We start from the raw sequence: 20,515 nt of genomic DNA, 5'->3' as shown, positions 1-20,515 counted from the left end.
TGCTGTTTTTAATGGTATATATTAAATAACACCTGTGACAAAGCAACAGCTGTTGTACAGAAGCACTAACAGTGCAACTCTTTATTTAAAGCTATGCATCACTTCAAACATTTACAACACATTTTAGTGTTTCTAATAATAATAATAATAATAATAATAATCTAAATATTGCAAGTCTACCGAAGTAGGAAAATGCGTAAAAAGAATCTGATGAGACTGTAGCAGTGTAACTTTTAATGTATTTATTAAAACACTCTGCCATTCTTTACGCGCTTTCTTACTTCAGTAGACTTACAATATTTAGATTATTATTGGAAACATTAAAATGTGTTGTAAAAGTTTGAAGATTTGCATAGCTTTAAATAAAGAGTTGCACAGCTGTTGCTTTGTCACAGGTGTTAATATTACCTCTAACAGTGGACAACTCGGACTAAAGGAGAATATGATGTTATTAAATTTTCCATTTCCTTTTGAATTGTACAATCTTGAGTTAGAATATGTAGAGATCAGGGCTTTAAACACAGTCAGGACAACCAATCGAAAAGTATTGCAGTTATTTGAAAGAGATGATGTAACAGTACCACTAAGTTAACAAATGCTGCTCTGATATCACACTACAGTTGCTCTATGCTTTCCTTAAAGCAGCTACAAACCAGGAGCTTAGCTACCTGTAAATGCTTCAAATACTTCGGTATTGTGGGTGCTCAAGTGACAACTCCGCATCAGCGCAAAAAAGATTGTTAAACAGAACATCTCCACTCTTGCAGCTGTTTAAAGAGATACAGCCAATGATGAGAATGAGACAAGAACAAACAACAAACTGCTGGGGAGTTTTACAACAATTTTAAAGTACCCTCAGTGAAACTAAATAACAGACACCGCTCTGATACCATACTACTGAAGGTACAGCCTCTCCATTTTCTTATAGTCTGTGCAAAGGCAAATGTTTTGAGTATAAGTCACAGATTTATAAAAGAAAAAATACATAACAGAGGCTATAGCAAGGATTTTAAGGAGACGGTTTTGAATTAGAATCATGACTGCTATTCTAAAAGTTCCCACAAGTTACGGCTTGATGTAGATAAGTAGTCCTAAGCTAAAGCAAATGTAACTGCCGTAGAAACAGGAAACTTCACATTCAGAATTAAGAAGTTTGAATAGTGCCTGAGAGTCTCATTTAAGCCAACAGTGAGAGTGAGAGAGTGAGAGAGACTGTTAGTTAATATTGCCTTGATTCTGCACTTTGCATAGAAGATTGCAACTCTGTCACAAAAGCTTAATTAAATCTGCATTTTGTATTTTTGTATTTTTTGCTTTCAAATGCTTGCACATATTTAATGGTCGTCTCATTTTATGGGTAAACAGTAATTGTGTTCTTGGTGTACCAAAGTGGTTTAGCTAGTGGAAATAATACTATAAAGACAGGGGAAAGGGGTTTGGTCATGGGGACATATCATTAACCCCTCCTGGAAAACATTTTGCATGTGGGACGGCAAGTTTCAGTTACTATGGGGATGAATGCACTAGAGTGTATTGTGCTTAGTTTGAGTTATGCACAATCCTGGGGAGCCAGTGATTGTAATTCTGGTCTGCAACTATTCTGTTCGAAGCTTATTTAACTATACCAGATGTTGTTTTTTACCGGAGGCAGAAGTACTAATTTGCTGTATTCTGTTAAGGCTCATCACCCTTCCACATATTATTTGGTGGTCAGTTGTGGGGACTGTGAGACCAGAGCACCTGATCATTACACCTTTAGCAAAAAATTCAGTGTCAAAGTACATACTGCCACTTGTTGCACCTGACCTTCAAGGCCATTGCTTTTGTTAAAGGAATAGCCATACATATATTTTAAACACTGGCTTCAGTACAATCTGACCACCTTCTTAGTCATAGTTTTCAGTAAGGCACATCGGACTGACTGTAACTCCATTCCTGCTAACATTATTGAGTTATCAGGCTTGTGGTTTCTTTCTCAAGCTTTAAATTGATTTCCTGGCACTGCATCTCTGCTTTTTCATTAGACTTAATTATGTTCCTATCACTTCCCAACAATCCCTTCTAATACACTGGCTACATCCAGAGTTGGGCGATTTGGATAACCAGATCCCAGTATCCAGATCCAGCTGTTGCTCATCATTGCCACTGATCTAATTTCTTCTGTTCTATTTCTTAATAGCAGACATTATCCAGGATCATTATGATTAATAAAACTTTTTATTCCTCTTCATTTGGCAGTTTAAAAAGTTTCTCTCCTTCTCTCTCTTAACTTGAACCATAAAATAGACATATTTTTTTTTCTAGACTTTTTATTTTTTTAATCCTAAATGTACTTTTTCCTCTTCTCAGCCAGTAATTTACTTAGAAGAATTCAGTCCTTTCCTTTCCTATGGCATAAGCTAATGTATAGCGTTTTCAGGATTCTGTATGGGCACACTATAGCATCTGAATGTACTAGTCTGGAAATAACCTTCATTTTCTGTTCCATGTGCCACCTGTGGATGAGACATAGACTATGGGTCTTTCAGCACAACTTGATGCATATCCATTCCTGGAAATATACTAAGACATGAACGTAATTTAAAGGTTTGAAAATGTGATGTCAACCCAGCACATTAGTTTCTGACCCTGTTTTGACTGCTGTTTTATTCCCCTTCTTCAAATGGTGTAAAGCTGGAGTTGCCTATAAATAAAGAGAAAAGGGTGTGAGAGGATAAAGCCTCCTACAGCACCCAGGACAGAATTCTGGGAAAGGTTTCAAAACAGCAGCTGAATGAAGATCAGGTTGCATGATTCTGAGTCAGCATTTGCCAAGTAAACATATTAATATGCATTCATATATAGATGTATTTTAAAATTTGGGGAAAAAATGATGTAGACTCAGAATGTTGATTCCTGACTTTGTTTTATCTTCTGTTTTCTCCCCTTCCCCAAGTTATTACACCCCGTATTATTTTAATAATATATGTGTATTACTATATTATGTGATCTACATTACATTGTAAAGAAGTTAATGACTGATTGTAAGGATAAGTTTATTTGATAATGATGGATGGTATTATTCAATGCATAGTCAGTGGTTTTCCTACTACTGATATTTATTTTTGGTATTAGGTTTCCAAACTGGTATTGCATCCCCAGTTGTATGTTCCAGGTGTATAGCTTCACACAGAACTGGAGCAGACATTGCCTTATTACTAGGTAGTTGCCATCTCTAGGTAGCCTTGCTTCCATCTGTAACAATGCAATCTTTGCCTAATACTCAAACACAAAAGTACCCAAGTATAGCAGCGACAAATAAAGTATATCAAAGTACTACTATGGTGACACTTTCACTTAAAATACTTAAGAATGTAAAAATAATGTTAGTTCCAATTTTGTATGTTGCATGGGAGCAGAGACAGATTTTATAAATCACTCTTAGATGTTGTTGTAGCAAATAATTTAACTCTTGTTTTTCATATTTATTAGTATAGCAAAATGTCTTGGCGCAAAGAAAGTTTGTTCAATGGCTTGGAAGAATGTTCAGGATTATAATGTCATCTCTGAAGTCATCACGGATGAAGATGCAGTTCGAGCAATGGAGCAGTTTTTGGGTAAGAAAAAAAATAAATGTATAATGGCTGGTTATTCCTAGCTTAGGCAGCACAGATACAGACTACATTTGCTGCACACAGACATATAGATATGTGTGTGTGTTTATGTATATACATACCTAGATAGATAGATAAATAGGTAGATAGACAGATAGATAGATAGATAGATAGATAGATAGATAGATAGATAGATAGATAGATAGATAGGTAGATAGATCTATAGATATAGCTTGATAGCTAGATGGGTGTATTTATAATGAATGAAACACCCAATTCCTGATATTTACAAAGTTGACACTGAAAGATCCACTTTGCAAACTTCGACACTACTACATATATGCTGATCTAAAATATCAGTGCATGCAAAATCTGAAAAAAAAAGTTTAAAACATCATTTTTGCAGGGGGGCAAGCACCTTCTGCATCCCCCATCCCCCATCCCCCTACTAATCATACATATATATTTATATATATATATATATATATATATATATATATATATATATATATATATATATATATACTAACTCTGAGATCACACAATCTCGGGAAAAGGGCATATTTCCCTACCCTGAGAACTGTGCTGTCTCGCCCATGTCACTCTTCTGTTTAGTCGATCGACTTTTTTTGGCTAAACAGATGTTTACTAAAGATAGTGTCACCCAAATTCAGGCCACTCGAATAGATACTGTATTATTTAGAATGAGCCAAATAAAGAAAGTAAACACAGCTTTGATATATACTGTTGTGTTACTGCTTAGGTAGGTGATGCTACTGAGTTATGAGTTCCAGCCATTGTTGCATTTAAGCTACAAAATTTTATATTCAAGATCATAAAAATGAAGTATAAAATGTTTACATCATGATATAAGAAAGCACATCAACGAGAGAGTGCAAAAGTTCTTGTGTTCAGCCAACATTATCTTTTATAGCAACAATCCATAGTCTTGCTCCTAAAAAACAACAAATGTCCTTTACATTTCTATTATTTTAGTCCCTTTATATTGCATTTTAGCAGATAAGTACTTTAGGGAATCCTGAACTCACTCTGCCCAAGACAGAATATCCCACCAAGTTGATGTTATTCTTCATTTCACATCCCACCGTCTCATTACTTTAAATATGCCATTTTTACCTTTCCAGGTTTGTTTTGATTCCCATTTGAAAAGCAACACTCTATTTTTCTTTCTTTATTTTCATTCTTTCTTCCTGGTGTATTTCATCATTCCATTCACCTGCACTGATTATAAGCACCATGCAGTACGAATACTTTGCCAAAATAAAAATGTCACTCATTGAAATGGCATTTCCTAGCATTAGGTGTGGAATCAACGTGACATTTTTTTTTTACCTTTTTATGATTTACATAAGTATTATCAGTTAATCCGTGGTGGTACAGCAGTAGTGTTGTTACCTCACAGCAAGAGGTTCTCCTGTTCGATTCTCGGCTGGAGTGCCTTCTGCGTGGAGTCTGCATGTCCTCCCTGCGGTCGAGTGGCCTCCAAAAGACATGCGTGAATGGGCATGCCTCTGCTGAAGGTTGGGTGTTGGGCTGGCAACTTGGCACCATAAAAAAAAAATCAACTGCCAATCATTAGCGGACCGGAGTTCCACTGTGGCGACCCCTAACCGGGAAAAGCCGAAAAGACAAACAACAACTTAAGTATTATCAGTTATAATTGCACTGCAGTATGATAGGTACTCAGGAACTGTAATCCTTTTAAGTAGAAATGAAGTCAAATAAGGCTGGAAGCTGACTGGGTGGATTGAACACCTGATGCTAGGATAAAGGGCTGTAACAATGTAGCTGTTCTGCTGACAGATTGTGATCCTGTGGTATCCCTATTGATAAGAGACTTTTCCATTTGGCTGCCTGATCTAGTATTCAGCCTTAATTATAATAACAGACTTGCAAATTGTATTTGTATATTTTAATATATAAGTGCTGCTATTGTCAGTATGTGACATTTATTTATTTACCGGAAAGTCTGACTGGGCCAGAAGCCCATTTTCAGTGGAGGCTCTGGGAGAAAAGCTCCACAGAAATACAAATAATATACAATAATTAGATAGTACAACAGTATACATACAGTAGATGCAGAATACACATATTCTAGTTAGTCTAAACAAAGTAGTATTCAGTACAGTTTTCTAGTAGATACAGGTTCAAAAAGAAAACCACACAAGCATTTCAGTGAAGATCACCATGAGAAAAAATAAGGTTAGTAGTGTGTACATATTAAATAATAGTTATGAACAAATGAGATTTCCTTGATATATATTTATTTTTTAGTAGTAATAAGCACTGAGGAGAGGGAGAAAATGAGGTAAGGAGTGAACAGTGCGTTGAGAGAGTTATGGATATCTTGTCAGCCAGGTTTGGCACAGGAGCAATGCCAGTTCTTGGATAGATATTCAAATAGTAGTTGTTTGAAACTGGTAGATGCAGGTGTGTTTTGGAGGGTGTGGGATAGAGAGTTCCATAATTTGGGTATTTGGTTTGAGAATAGGGCTTCACCATGAGTGTTGTTAGCTTTGTTTACTGTGAGAAAGTTTCTGCCTGTAGATCTTAGACTTCGTGGGCCTGAGTAGTGAACAGCAAGTTCCTTGAGGGATGGGCAGCTGTCGGGATGGAAGATGATATTGTGTGTGAATTTAAGTTGGTAGAGATGGAGAAGGTTAGGAAGCTCGAGCCATTTTAATTTATGTAGAGCAATACAATGGTGGGTTTGGTGGGGAAGGTTGACTGCAAAATGGGCTATTTTGTTGTAGCAAGTTTCCAATTTGGTTAAGTCTGATTTTTTTAAGTTGGTAAAGAGGGGGAAATCATATAGGAGTGTAGAGAGGAGGAAGGTTCTGGATATGGCTAGTCTGGTATTGTCAGTGAGGAATGCCTTGCTTCTGTACAGTGAGCCAAGTTTGATGTGAACTTTCTTAATTGTGGTGGCTATGTGTTGGTCAAATCTGAGTTTGTTGTCAATTGTCACTCCAAGGAGTTTTGTATGCTCAACTGGTCTGATGACTGTGTTGTTTGCTGAGAGAATAGTGAAAGGAGGGGTGGTTGGTGATTGTTTGTTACTGGTAAATAGCATTAACTGTGTCTTTTTGGGGTTGAGGATTAGTTGTGATTTACTTAGATATGTTTCTATATTATTAAAAGCTTGTTGGGCTACTGTTTGAAGGTCTGGTAAGGTATCTGCTGAGCAGATTAAAGTTCAGTCGTCTGCATACTGAACTACTTTAGCATGTGTTGTGGATGAGGCTAGATCCTTACAGAAGATGGTGAAAAGAAGGGGTCCTAATATGGACCCTTGGGGGACTCCAACAGAGACAGGCAGAAGTGGTGAGAGTTCGAATTTCCATCATACTGCTTGCTGTCTGGCAGAAAGATAGGTTAGCAACCAGGAGATGGAAGTCTTTGATAGGTTTAGTGAGGCAAGAGTACTAAGGAGTTCCTGATGGAAGTGTCAAACACTTTTGACATGTCAAAGAAGATTGATGCTACTTGCTGGTTTGAATTTCTCAACTGGTTGATGGTGCTACAGAAATTAATTAGGACTGTGGTGGTGCTATGTTTTGGTCTGAAACCATGTTGGGAGGGAGAGATAAGGTTGTGAGATAACAGGTATTGTAGTAATTGAGTATGGATACATTTTTCCAGAATTTTGACACGGGGGGAAAGGATGGCTATGGGTCTGTAATTGTTTAATTCTGTTGATGTTCCTCCTTTATGCAGAGTAGTGATGTAGGAAATTTTCCATAATTTTGGGGCATATTGTTCTGCTATAGACCTATTTACCAGAATGGAGATAGGCAGAGCTATGGCATCAGCTGACAGTTTGAGGTACTCATTGGGGAGTTGGTCAGCTGCTAAGGAAGAAGGTTTCAGTTTTTTCAGCATAGTTCTTATGGTGTTAGTTGGGACAGGTTTGAGGTCAAAAGAGTTGTTGTTAGTTTCCACATTAGGTGGAAGAGACAGAGGGGTGGAATTGTTCCCACTAACTAAGGAGAGGATGGGGTTTATAAAGTAGGTGTTGAATTGTGAGGCAATACTCACACTTTGGTTATTGGTTGTTGGTTCTGGGGTTGTAGCTTTACCTGGGTGGAGGAGTGAGTTAACTGCTTGCCAGAATTTTTGGGATTGTTTTCATATTTGTTTTGCGTAGTTGTATAATATGCTTTTTGTCTAGTTTGAGTTGTTTTTTTTTTGTTTGATTGCGGAGCTACTGGTATGCTAGCAGAGTTATATTGTCTTTTGTTTTTTGGTATTGATACCAGGCTTTGTCCCTTAGTTTTTAAAGTTTAATGGTTTCTTTTGATATCCTGGGCAATCTCTTATGTTTAACACGACATGTACGAGTTGGTGCTAAGCTATTTAGAAATGTGTCATTGAAATATGTTATGGCCTGGTCAAGTTGGAGGTGATGGAAATGTGTTTAGTTGCATTTACTGAGCATGTCTATGAATGCTTCATTGGAGAAGTTTTTGGTATTTCGTATGACTTTGTAAACTATGGTTCTGGGTGAGTTGAGTTGATGACAGATTAAGTAGGTAGTTCTATGGTCACTTAAATTATTTGGAAGGCATCCAGAGAGATAATTGTGGGTGGTATTGTTCATAGGTTCATAGGTTAGTACTAGGCTATCAGTCCTAGGGCCTATACAAGCCTAGCCATAACAATTCCCTGGCTATTTCTTCCCACAGTATTTACTTCTCTGGACCCCTATCTAGCAGGGTGACTGACGTCATCCCCGGGGTGAATTTCCTATCTCCCATCCACTCATCAAGGTTCCTTTTGAAGAGGGCCAAAGAGGTGCCCTGCTTGACATGTATGGGCAGTCTATTCCAGAGTCTGGGGAGTCTCTGGGTCAGGAACCTATCCCTCCAGCAGTTGTGTTCAGTGTGATGACAAGGTTTAGATCCCTGGAGCATGTGTCTCTGAGGGATTGGGATTTCTTTAAGTGTAGCATGTCCAACAGCTCTGGGTTTGACATGGCCTTGTATGTTAAGCAGAGAGCACCTCTGAGTAGACGATATGTGACAGAGTATAGATGGAGTTTTTTTAGATGGTCAGCATGATCGACAAACCACGATGCTTTGCCAGAGATGGCCTGCACCTGTCGCCCCTGGGATTCCGGATACTGGCTAAGGCTCTAGCCACCCCTATAGTGCTTTTTTTAGGCAAGGTTCAAATGACAAATTCACCACCCTAACAGGTACAGGCAAGAAGAATCTGAGGGTATTGCTACTCAATGCTAGAAGTCTAAACTTCAAAATGCACTCACTCGAGGCACTCCTTAAAATGGAGAACATCGACATCTGTGCAGCGACAGAGACCTGGTTTAAGGCTGCAGAGAGTACCCCTGCATTACCAGGCTATAATTCATACCACACCTTTCGGCCACCTAACCTGGACCAAAACACTAAAGGCAGAGGCGTGTCCATATTCATTAAGGATATCCACACCTCCAGGCTAGTTGCTCAGCATAATGCATCCGAGATTATCCAAGTGCAACTAACTCTGGGCAAGACCGCAATCCAAATTGTAGCTTGTTACAGATCCCCCACCATGCCCCAGGACTCCCACTCCTCATTTCTTGATACACTGGAAAATATTAGGGTACAACCTAACACCCTAATAATGGGTGATTTCAACTACCCTACCATTAACTAGGAAAACTAATCATGTACCAACTCTTGTGCTCAACGTTTTCTGGAATTCATAAATTCCAGTGACATGGATCAACTTATCCACACCCCCACCAAGGGCAGCAATATCCTAGACCTGGTTATTACCAACATGGGCAACCGGTGCTCCACACCAGAGGTCAATTCCTCGTTGGTCAGATCCGGCCACAAGCTAATCACCCTAAACATCCATATCCCTCCCCCACCCCCCATTAGGGAAACCACAGTAAAGAATTTCTCCAAAGCCAACTTCATGCTTCTGAAGACAGAAGTGGCAAACTTTGCGACACCCATGCTGATGGACAATAGAGGTATGACTGCTGAATCCTACACAAATGCACTTTATAAGCACTTACATGAGTGCATGGAACTTGCAATCCCTAACAGAACCAAGATGCTATCCTTCAAAAAAAGGAAGCCAATCTGGTGATCCCATGCCATAAACAAACTCTACAACAGAAGAAAGAAACTGTTGCAAAAAAGAGTAAAATCCCATGATTGGAGAAACTCCCTGGTCAGCCTCAGTAAGAAGCTGAGATCCCTCATAAAATCCTCCAAAGCTAGTTATGAAAACAAAATCGCCACTGACTCTAAAGAGAACCACAAAGCATTCTATAGCTATGTCAAGAATCTCAATGGCAACACTCAGATCTGCTCTGAGTTACAGCACAATGGCACTAAATATACAGAACCAACTGATATTTCCAACATCCTGGCAGATAGGTTCAGTGCTAACTTTACCCCCCTGTCATCCCCTAAAGGGCCCATCTCTATACCAGAAGAATGCAAAGTTCATGTAATCACGGCTGCACAGGTTAAAAGCACATTATCCAAAGCCAAGAACACAGTATCATGGGACCTGACAACATCCCAGGCTGTGTTCTACATGAACTACAGAATGAACTGGCACCCCACCTAAGTACCATGTTCAATCATAGCCTCACCTCAGGCTATGTGCCCACTGAATGGCGCACAGCAACAGTTATCCCACTCCACAAAGGGGGAGCCACCACAGACCCCGGAAACTATCACCCCATTAGCCTAACGAGCCTGGTCTGCAAGGCTATGGAACGTATCATCATGGAACTTATAAACAATGACATTGGTAATCTCCAAACTCAGGACCCCACCCAGTTCAGATTTGTAAAAGGCAGATCATGTCTCCTAAACCTGATAGACTTCTTTGAAGCAGTCACCAAAGCCGTAGATGAGGGTAAGGTGGTTTACACAGCCTATCTAGATCTCGCCAAGGCTTTTGACACCACCCCCCACTCTGGAATTATAGATAAACTCACTACAATAGGTATAAATCCCAATGTCACAAGATGGGTTGCCAACTGGCTCACTGACAGAACCCACACTGTGAAATTAGCAGACTCCAAATCCAACTTCAGACCAGTGACACGTGGAGTAACACAGGGTTCATTCCTGGGTACTTTCCTGTTTGGTATCTACTTCTCTGAAGTACAGGCCAACACAGAAGGTCTTTGGCTAATGAAGTTCGCAGATGACTGCAAACTAGGAGCCATAATCAAAACTCCAAAAGATGTGGACATCCTACAAAAGGGCCTCGCTGAGACAGATGCCTAGTGTCAAAGCCATGGCCTCAAGCTCAATGCCAAAAAGTGCATTGTCATCCCTTTTGGTAAAAACTCTGTACCCATGAACTACTACATAGGCGGTAGTCTGCTTAACACCGAAAGTGTGATAAGAGACCTTGGGACACAGGTGGACAGTAGTCTCTCCTTTGATAATCACATGGCCACAGTAGTCAGGAAATCCTTCTATGTGGCACACCTCATCACCAAAGGTTTCTCATCCAGGAAAAAAGAGGTCATTGTTCCCCTCTACTCGTCACTCATTAGACCCATTATAGAGTACAATGCCTCTTTTGGTATGTACCTCACAAGACATCTACAACAACTGGAAAGGCCACAGAAATGCCTCACAAAATGGATTACGACCTCAAACAGATGCCCTACGCAGACCGTCTCAAAAAACTGCAGCTTTACTCCATTGCATATTGCCTACTCAGAGGTGATCTCTGCCTAACACACAAAGCTATGTCAAACCCAGAGCTTTTAGACATGCTCCACTTAAAGAAATCCCAATCCCTATGAGCTACACGCTCTAGGGACCTAAACCTTGTCACCACAATAAACAGAACATGCTGGAGGGATAGATTCCTGTCCCAGAGACTTCCCATACTCTGGAACAAACTACCTATCTATATCAAACAAAGCTCCTCATTAGCACTCTTCAAGAAAAAATCTTGATGATTGGATGGGAGATAGGAAATTCACCTCGGGGATCACTTCTGTGGTTTTGCTGGACAGTGGCACAGGAAAATAATTTTCTTGGGTGGCAAAAGCCAGGGTACCTTTGGCTAGGCTTATATAGGCCCTAGAGCCAATAGCCTACTACCTACCTATGAACCTATAGGGCATCTGCTTTAGGTCTGTGATTCTTTTAGTGAGGTATTTCTGTGGCCTTTCCAGTTGTTGCAGATGTCTTGCGAGGTAAATACCAAATGGGGCATTGTATTCTATAATGGGTCTAATGAGGGATGAGTACAGTGACCAGTCTAAGATAGATTCCCTTTTGCTATGTTTATCTATTTTTGTGGGATACTGGATTGTATGGGAGAAACCATGTAGATTTATGAAGGTAGAGGAGTTATCAGCAGTGCAAGTGTTCCAGTCTAAGTTGAAGTCTCCTGTAATAATGGTTTCATGGGTGTAAGTGAAGGCTGTCCAGGCTATGAGTTCCTCAATGGCAGTGGAAGTATTCTTGGCAGGTATGTAATTGGCTATTATGGTAATATTTTTTCTTTGAGTTGATTCTGAACCGTGTTACTAGAACTTCAAAGTTGTTATCATACGGGTATTTGATGGGTAGGCAGCCTATGCTTAGGTTATCTTTGTAGAAGATTGCAACCCTGGCTCCCTTTTTCCTGATCCTGTCTAACCTGTGTAGGCTATAACCTTGTGGGAGTATATCTGTGTCTCTTATATGGGGTTTTAGCCAAGTTTCTGTTGCTATAAGAATGTCTGGTGAGTACTGTGCAATGACTGCATGAAAGTCTATGATCTTGTTAACTAGGTTTCTAAGGTTCATGTTAAGAATGAGAAGGTCTGTAGTTTTAATGTGAGGAAGGGGTGGAATGGTAGCCATGATGGTATGTTGTGTAGTATGTGGCCCAGGATTGGGGTGTATATCACCACTACGGAGAATCTGTGATAATGCATGTGCATGTTTGTGTGCCAATTTGGAGACTATGTGAAAGTGTTTGCTGAAGTGGTTACTGGTATTACTGACAACTGCATGTTTGAAGTGGAAGTATGCCATAGATGTATGATTGTAGAGTTGGGGGGAGATGGCAAGGTAGGAGAGTGAGGAGTGGATGGTATTAGTATAATATAGTGTGGGGCTATGAACATGTTGTATCTGTAAGTGACTGTAGAACGTTAGATAGTATGCAGATAGCAGTAGGGTATAGAGTGTGGGCAGGAGAAAGAGCATGGTGTGTATTCTTTTTAAAAAGTAGGTTACCTGGATGGTGTGATGAAGATATAAGGAAATAGGGGTGTTGGTGTAGTATGGTGGAAGTAGTGTGATTAAGGTCTGTTGCAATTAAGTTGTGTGAGGAGAGGGAGGAGTGTTACAAATAGTGCGATTGGTTAACTGAGGTGTGACTGGCAGATGGAGGCTAATTCTTGATTGGAGGAAGTTAGAGGAGTGGTTAGCATTAGAATAAGTCGAGGTGATGCAGGGGGTGGGTGAGAATGGGTGTAGAGTAGAGGAGCGGAGTGAGCCCAAGCGTAGCGGGCTGGCACTCCCTCACAGAAGAGTGCAAAGAAAAACAATCAGTATGCAAGCTTTGGAACTATAAGGTAAGTGAAAGCAAGGAAGAGGTAGAGGCAAAAAGGTAGGAGTGTAAGCAGATAGTTGCAGGCACACTATATTTATGGCCTTGGTGTGTAAGTAAAACAAAGGAAGGAAAATTTATCTGGGGACAAAATACACCAAGTAAATGGTACTAGCCTTACTTTACAGGAATTCTAATGGGGAGGCAAATTTAGTTGAGACAAGATACAAGTAGTATATTATTAGTTGTGCCACTTAGTGGCAAGAGACCAAGCTATAGTTGCCAAACAGTGGCATTTGCTGTTACACCCCCCAAAACAAATCTTTGTGCTTTTGATTTCAATACTTTGTCACTTAGGCTGGAACTGTGCCTGTGTGTGTGTGTGTGTGTGTGTGTGTGTGTGTGTGTGTATGTGAGTGTGAGATCACTGATGGGTCAATAGCCAATGTGATGACAGTAGTCTTTATGGAGGGAAGACAGATCTGACTTATCTTTACAAAATGGAGCAAGTCAGATGGTAAAAAAAAATGCTGACCTTACTGGTAATAAAAAATGGAACATAAGGCACATTGTAAGATGCAAGTCATGTCAGATACTACTGCTACCTTGTCATTTACAAAGTATTTCACACTGTGTAGCATAAAATGTTGTGTCAATGTAGTCCATGTTTGAGTAAGTCCAAGGATAAAGATTATGGTAAGAGACTATGTGACGAACTGGAAATGACAGATTTGGAATACATAAGGCTTTATGTTAGTTTACCACTAGGTAGGGTACTGGGTATAGTCATTGTAAATTACGTTCTCTGTGGGAGAAAGCATTTACCATGAGGTGGATACTGGGTATAGTCATTGTAAATCATGTTCTCTGTGGGCGAAAGCATTTATTATGAGGTAGAGTACTGGGTATAGTTATTGTAAATCACGTTTTCTATGTGAGAAGGCATTTACCACGAGGTAGGGTACTGGGTATAATCATTTTAAATCACGTTCTGTGTGGGAGAAGTTATTTACCACAAGGTAGGGTACTGGATATAGTCATTGTAAATCATGTTGTCTGTGGGAGAAGGCGTTTACCACAAGGTAGGGTACTGGGTATAGTTATTGTAAATCACATTCTCTGTGGGAGAAGACATTTAACACAAGGTAGGGTACTGAGTATAGTCACTGTAAATCACATTGCCTGTGGGAAAAGATAAGCAAAGAGAGCTGGTATGCACTATGGATTGGGGAGGATGACAAGTGTTTTCACAGTTAAATGTTTGGTTGGTCAGATTTACTTGAAAAGAGAACAGAATAATATACATGTGAAGAGGAATGATAACTTCTTTTGATTTGGATGAGATAGCTGTATTTATTAATTGTGCTAGATAGAAGGACTTACCAAATACTGTTGCTAGTGATAGTCAAAGTATATGGAGTTGTCTGTGAAGGTGTCAAGATCTCTGAGAACCATATCAGTCTGTAGGGATACACTCCCTGTAAGTTGCTGCTGACATTTGTTGACTAAAGGTGACAATGCTATGCATCTTAACATTTAGTTTAAGCCCATTTTTAATACATCATTGATTTGTATGGTTAACCCTTGCTGTAGTAACTTGGAATTATATAACACCCAGCTGGCAGTCAGTAAAAATTTGGTTAGTTGGAAATTTAGAAATGTCTGAATTAGTGGTTTGGAGATCCAGGAAGTAGATGCCATACAGCAGGGGTCGTACTAGTGCTGAAATCTGAAGAATTCCACACGTCACTTTTTTGCTTTCGGAAATAGCATTTGCTACTTTAACAATGTGATCTTATCTGTTAACCAGTTTGATATCCATTTTACAACATAAGGGTCTATATTTAGGACATTAAGCTTAATTGCAGTTGCAGCATGGGGAATAGTGTCAAAGGCTTTGGCCAGATCAAGGTTTAGTGAATGAAATGTTTGGCTGCTATCTACAGCTTCAGATGAAAAAAGTTTACTAAATTAAATAGACAAGATCTCCTTTTGACAAAGACACATCACTGCAAGTCTAAAAAAAAATATTTTTTTGTACTGGAGCTTATGAAATCAGATATAATATAGTCCATGGCTTTGCAAATTAGGCTTGTGGGGCTGATGGGGTCTATAGTTCAAAAGTTCTATTTTAGGAAGAAAACTTTCAAAAATAATAATTTATATTATACAAGAAATCATCCAGTTTTAATTAAGATAAATATTCCTCTTGGTCAAATATTACAGTACTAGACCTACCGCTAAGCAAGAGATTTTTATTGATGAAATTAATTTTATTATTAGTTTATTTGTAGAATGAGGTTATGATCATAGTTTTCTTAACAAAGTTGCTCAAGAAATTTTGTAAAAGAGAAACCACTTCCTTTCTATTTTAGGAATTGTTAATAAAACTAGAAATGTCACACAAACTTCATTCAATATTAATAATTGCACTTTAGATATGACAGTTGATAGCCTAGGTATTAGAATTATTTTAACTTGAAAATTTTATTAGGTAACCCTGATTTAGTCAACACAGTAGGTGAATATCCTGCTTACTTTTTCTTATAAAAAAATACTTCGCTTAAGATTTTGCTACAAACTGATTCTATTTTATTACCTTGCCTAAAGACTAACAAATCATGGGGGACTTATAAGTGCCCCTGCATAGTTTGATTGCAAAACTCAAGGGGTAGTTAGCTTTGTTTTTTTGTTCTTCCTGTTATGCTTTTTATGTTGGTATGACCACAGTAGCTTTTCTAAAAGGATACAGGAACATTACTATAACATTAAGTGTAAAAAAAAATTAAATAATGATTTATATAAGCATATTAATTTGTGTTTCATAGAGTAAATTTTATATTTATATTTCAGAAAATGCACTGCTTGATTTAGGAGAGGTGATTACAAAAATAAGACTGAATAAAAAGAGCCTGTGTATGATGTTGAAGGGATGTGATCTTGGATAGCAGACACTACATACAATGGTAGAATTTGTTGTTTCCCAAGACCAGGTTGATGCCACACCCAGCAGATGAAGCATCTGTAGGCTATGCATTCCATAAGATCGTTGTAACAGGAGGGTAAGAATAAGGCTGATTTTCAGACTATCACTATAATGTTCCGCTTTATATTTGACGGTGATGCACTATATATCCAATTGTTATTTGTATTCCTGTCTAGAGAATGAAATTACCCTTAGCCTTCCCACATTTCCCCTGTACACTGATCAATTGCACCCACCATGTCATGATTCAGCCACTTGATTACCTATGCTAACAACACCTGTTCGGAGAACTTTGAAATGTACTACCTGTAGTAATGACTGCTGAAAATTAATGAGTTATTGAAACCAAAAACCCACTACTTCTGTGGAGGCAAACCAGTTGGTAATAAACACAGTGCTGTACATTACTTATTGATTGGCTCCTCATCCTCAGCTGGTCCATCAACCTCAAAGTATTCCCATAAGGATGACATTAGGATGTCCTCATCCAGACACACATTTTGGAAGTCTCGTAGATCAGTGACACAGTCAGTCAACTGCAAATTCTCAAACTTCTACCTAATGACTTTGTAGGACCAACAGCACCGGTTTCCAGCAATTGTTGGCATCATCCAGCACTTTCCACACCTACCCCTGTCATTAGTATGGATTGAATTCCAAGATTAGTAACAGTCATTGGGCACATAAATTTTTCCTTGCATAGTCTTCCAGAGGTACTTTTCATTTGGTCTAACATTGCTATTCAAAATATTTCATTACTTCATAATGGAAAAACAACAATGACAAGCATAGCTCTCAGAATCAGTGATTCTGATCATTAAACAGCAATGGCTTAACCACCCACTACAAGCATCAATGCAGACACAATACGGCCAACATACTGCCTAGATTACCTCTTACAGTACCCATAACCTGCAAACGTGCAATCAAAGAATAAAAGCATTTAAGAGCAGCAGTAAATCTGTATGCTGTCTGCTACAGATCCTTCATTTATAACCAAGGGAAAGGCAGGCTATGGTGACACATTTTACAACCCTGTAGTCATTTAATTCTCATTAGAGAATGGGTGAACAGTACATCAGCACCCTGACTGGAGAACGAACGTTCTCCAGCAGGGTATTAATGTACAAGTAATGCCCACTGAAAAACAAATTCACCACTTCACAGCAGCATATCAAGCTACTGTAGAGCTCAGGCAGAAAAAAACAAATGGCCGCCATTATTTTATGCTCACTAAGCAGTATTTTAGCTGTTTAGCGAGTGTAAAATTAAAAAGAAAAAAATAAAATAAAAAAGCATGTCTTTGTGCTTTTATGTCTGTGTGTGAGAGTGAATGTGTGTATGAGAGTAAGAGAGAGAGAGAGATTGATTGTGCTGTTATTTTACACTCGCTTATCAGCGCTTTTCCTGTTTAGCAAGTGTAAAAAAATAAATGAAACAGGAAAAAAGTGTGTGTGTGTGTGTGTGTGTTTATGTGTGTTTATGTTGCTGTCTGTGTGTGTGAGTGAATGCATGCACGAAAGCAGAAGAGACTGTGTGTGTGTGTGTGTGTGTGTGTGTGTGTGTGTGTGTGTGTGAGAGAGAGAGAGAGAGAGCAAGTGAGTGAGAGGACTACTAGCAGCAGCTGAAGAAATCTGCCTGAAACAAAGGGGAAACAAAGGCTCTAAAACAGAAACAGATTTTAATTATTGCTATTAGAAAATTACAAAGTTGCTTAAGTAAAGAATTTGTGTTAACATGAATTTTCTGAAGGAAATAAAAGTCTGACGCTCAAATGTATGACATTATTTAGTAACTTCAGTCTCCAATGTCTACTGCACGCGGTGGTGCAGTGGTAATGTTGTTGCCTCACAGCAAGAGGTTCTCCTGTTCGATTCTCGGCTGGAGTGCTTGGAGTGCCTTCTGTGTGGAGTCTGCATGTCCTCCCCGCGGATGGGTGGGCATTCGGAAGACATGCGTAAATGGGCGTGCCTTCGTTGAAGGTTGAACATCGAGCTGGCACCTCGGCGTTTGTGAAAATCTACTGCCATTCATTAGCAGACCGGAGTTCTGCTGTGGCGACCCCTAACCAGGAAAATCCAAAAGACAACAGCAAGTCCCCAATGTCTGCCAACGAACCAAATGATTTAGGAGTAAGGGACCAAAAAATAAAGCAAATACCTGGTTACTTTTTTGAAGTGTTATATTTTGGATGTAAAATGCTTCCTCCCACACCATTAACCTATACTACAGCAAATTTGAAACATTAGGCGGAGGAACTATTTTACATCAAAAACATATTAAAAAAATATAGTAATAATAAAAAAATAAGTAAGTAAAACACAGCAATTTTACAGACAGCCCATTCTCTATGTGCAATAATGCCCTCCAGGGTGTGTGTTAATGTGTAATTAATGCCCTTCCAGGGCTGTGAAGGCCATCCGCTGTTAAATTAACACACACTCTGTCGGGCATTATTGCTTGCCTATTGTTTAATTTATAGGACTATATGCCTTTTAACATGAAAATGAGTAAACTGAGTTTAATGGATACAGGGTCTGTTTTTCAGTATGTGCATTTAACTTTTCCTTCTGCATAATCTGAATTTTATTATAAACAACTCTGTTAATAGTATAGTTTTCATCTTTTATTGTGATGACACAGTTAGGAATACTGTTATGAATGGAAATATTTGAGCACCTCCATGGTTAGGCTTATCAGTTGTTAAAGATTCTAATAGTCTGGTTTTATTGAAAGGAAATGTTCTGCACCTCTGAAGGACCTTATAAGGATGTGATTGATGAATAGTTTTGGTTTGTTAATTTAGTTTTGTGTAAAGATGGAAGCTGGTGCCTATTTCTCAGATGTGAAGCAATACATTTGTTTTGAAGTATACCTCTCAAATGTACAGATTTTTGCAGAATGTCCAGATTTTTGCCTCATATTTTGGGTTTGTTTCTCATAAAATTTTGGTTTACTGGCAAAGCACTGAGAATTTAAGTTTGAAATAATGACAGGCTTTTGCATTAAAGACTTCATACCATTCAGAAAATGCATGCTAATGCAAAACCTGTTTACTATCAACTTTCTAAGTTTAATAAGACCAATATTTAAAAATTGTCCCTATTTTTGGGCATTTGTCCTCCCATTATTTATGGCTTTGTCTGTATTTCTTGCTCTGAGGTTGAGAGGTATGTCTTGAAATAACCATATCTGTTGAATGCTTTCCCTGTATTATTCAACCATCTGTGAATTAACATTTTCATATCTAGTTGATATAAGATGAACTAAGTGCAACGGACCTTAGAGTCGTGCACTTAGACTGGATCATTTTCAGACAGGAGTACTGTGGATGGGGAGATACATTCATCCACCACATAATTAGTAGACTCATATTATAAAAAAAAAAATATATATATATATATATATATATATATATATATATATATATATATATGTATATGTGTGTGTGTGTTTATACATATATATATACGTATATGTATATACACATACAGTACATATACACCTGTGTCTACACATATATACACATATATATATATATATATATATATATATATATATATATATATAGTTAGTGTACATACAAACACACATTCATGCATCCCAAATATATCACAGATGTTTGGGTATCCTAAAGTTATAAGATTACCTTAAGGGATATATGTGGGATGATAAACCAGTACAGGAGAAAGAGTAGTCTCTGATGCACATACCTGTCCTTCCTAGTTACATAAGCAAGGTGTAAGTCCATAGATCAGGTAATTCTAATGTGACTGTTTTTGCAGACATGCAGAAGGACCATCAGAGTGGGATCGAAGGATACCTAGTTTGCCAGGCATATATCACCCCTCAACAGTGAATAGGAGACTGTGTATATGGCCTTGAGGTGGTCTGTGCAGAACATGTAGTTTACAACCTCTATTCTTTTTTGGCCATTGGATTTACTCTTAGAGGTGTGTTATAAATGTGCATATCAATGTGCACAAATCTGCATTTCACTTGATCAGCATCCCATGCGTGTCATGTAAATGCTGCATGATAATGTCCAGCCCTAGCAGATCAGCCAGATAACTGTAGAGCAGTGAGCTCCAAGCAAGACATGTACCTGGACAAGCATTGCCTACCACTACCTTTACACATTATTTATGCTGCCTACAGGTGGTAGTATGCTGTATGTATGGGAGGTGTAGTCCTGTTACTACAGCTGGGGTTACACATTGTTGCTGTTTAACATAGAATCACAGAATCATGGAAAGTTCTAGAGTACTGATTGCTGCTACCATTATGCCTTGCCAGTTCCAAACCTAGACTGTACCTTCCCTTTTAAGGAGAGTTTGCCCAGTCTCTGTGTGAATTTATGAATACCCACCAAATTATC

The 20,515-nt window shown here is 38.7% G+C and overlaps 1 protein-coding gene across 3 annotated transcripts in view; it reads left to right on the top strand.

Moving 5' to 3' along the window:
• Positions 1-20,515, top strand: part of LOC122799302 (L-serine dehydratase/L-threonine deaminase-like) — a 420,485-nt gene that overhangs the window by 324,557 nt on the left and 75,413 nt on the right. For all 3 annotated transcript variants that reach the window (XM_044068268.1, XM_044068266.1, XM_044068267.1), the window contains exon 7: positions 3,472-3,596. In XM_044068268.1, coding sequence (XP_043924203.1) covers positions 3,472-3,596 — 125 coding nt within the window. The remainder of the gene's footprint in view (positions 1-3,471; positions 3,597-20,515) is intronic.

This window comes from Protopterus annectens, chromosome 4.part0 (assembly GCF_019279795.1).
Source record: "Protopterus annectens isolate FY-2018-M chromosome 4.part0, PAN1.0, whole genome shotgun sequence".
Taxonomy (NCBI): Eukaryota; Metazoa; Chordata; order Ceratodontiformes; family Protopteridae; genus Protopterus; species Protopterus annectens.
This window is presented reverse-complemented; position numbering and strand designations above follow the sequence as displayed.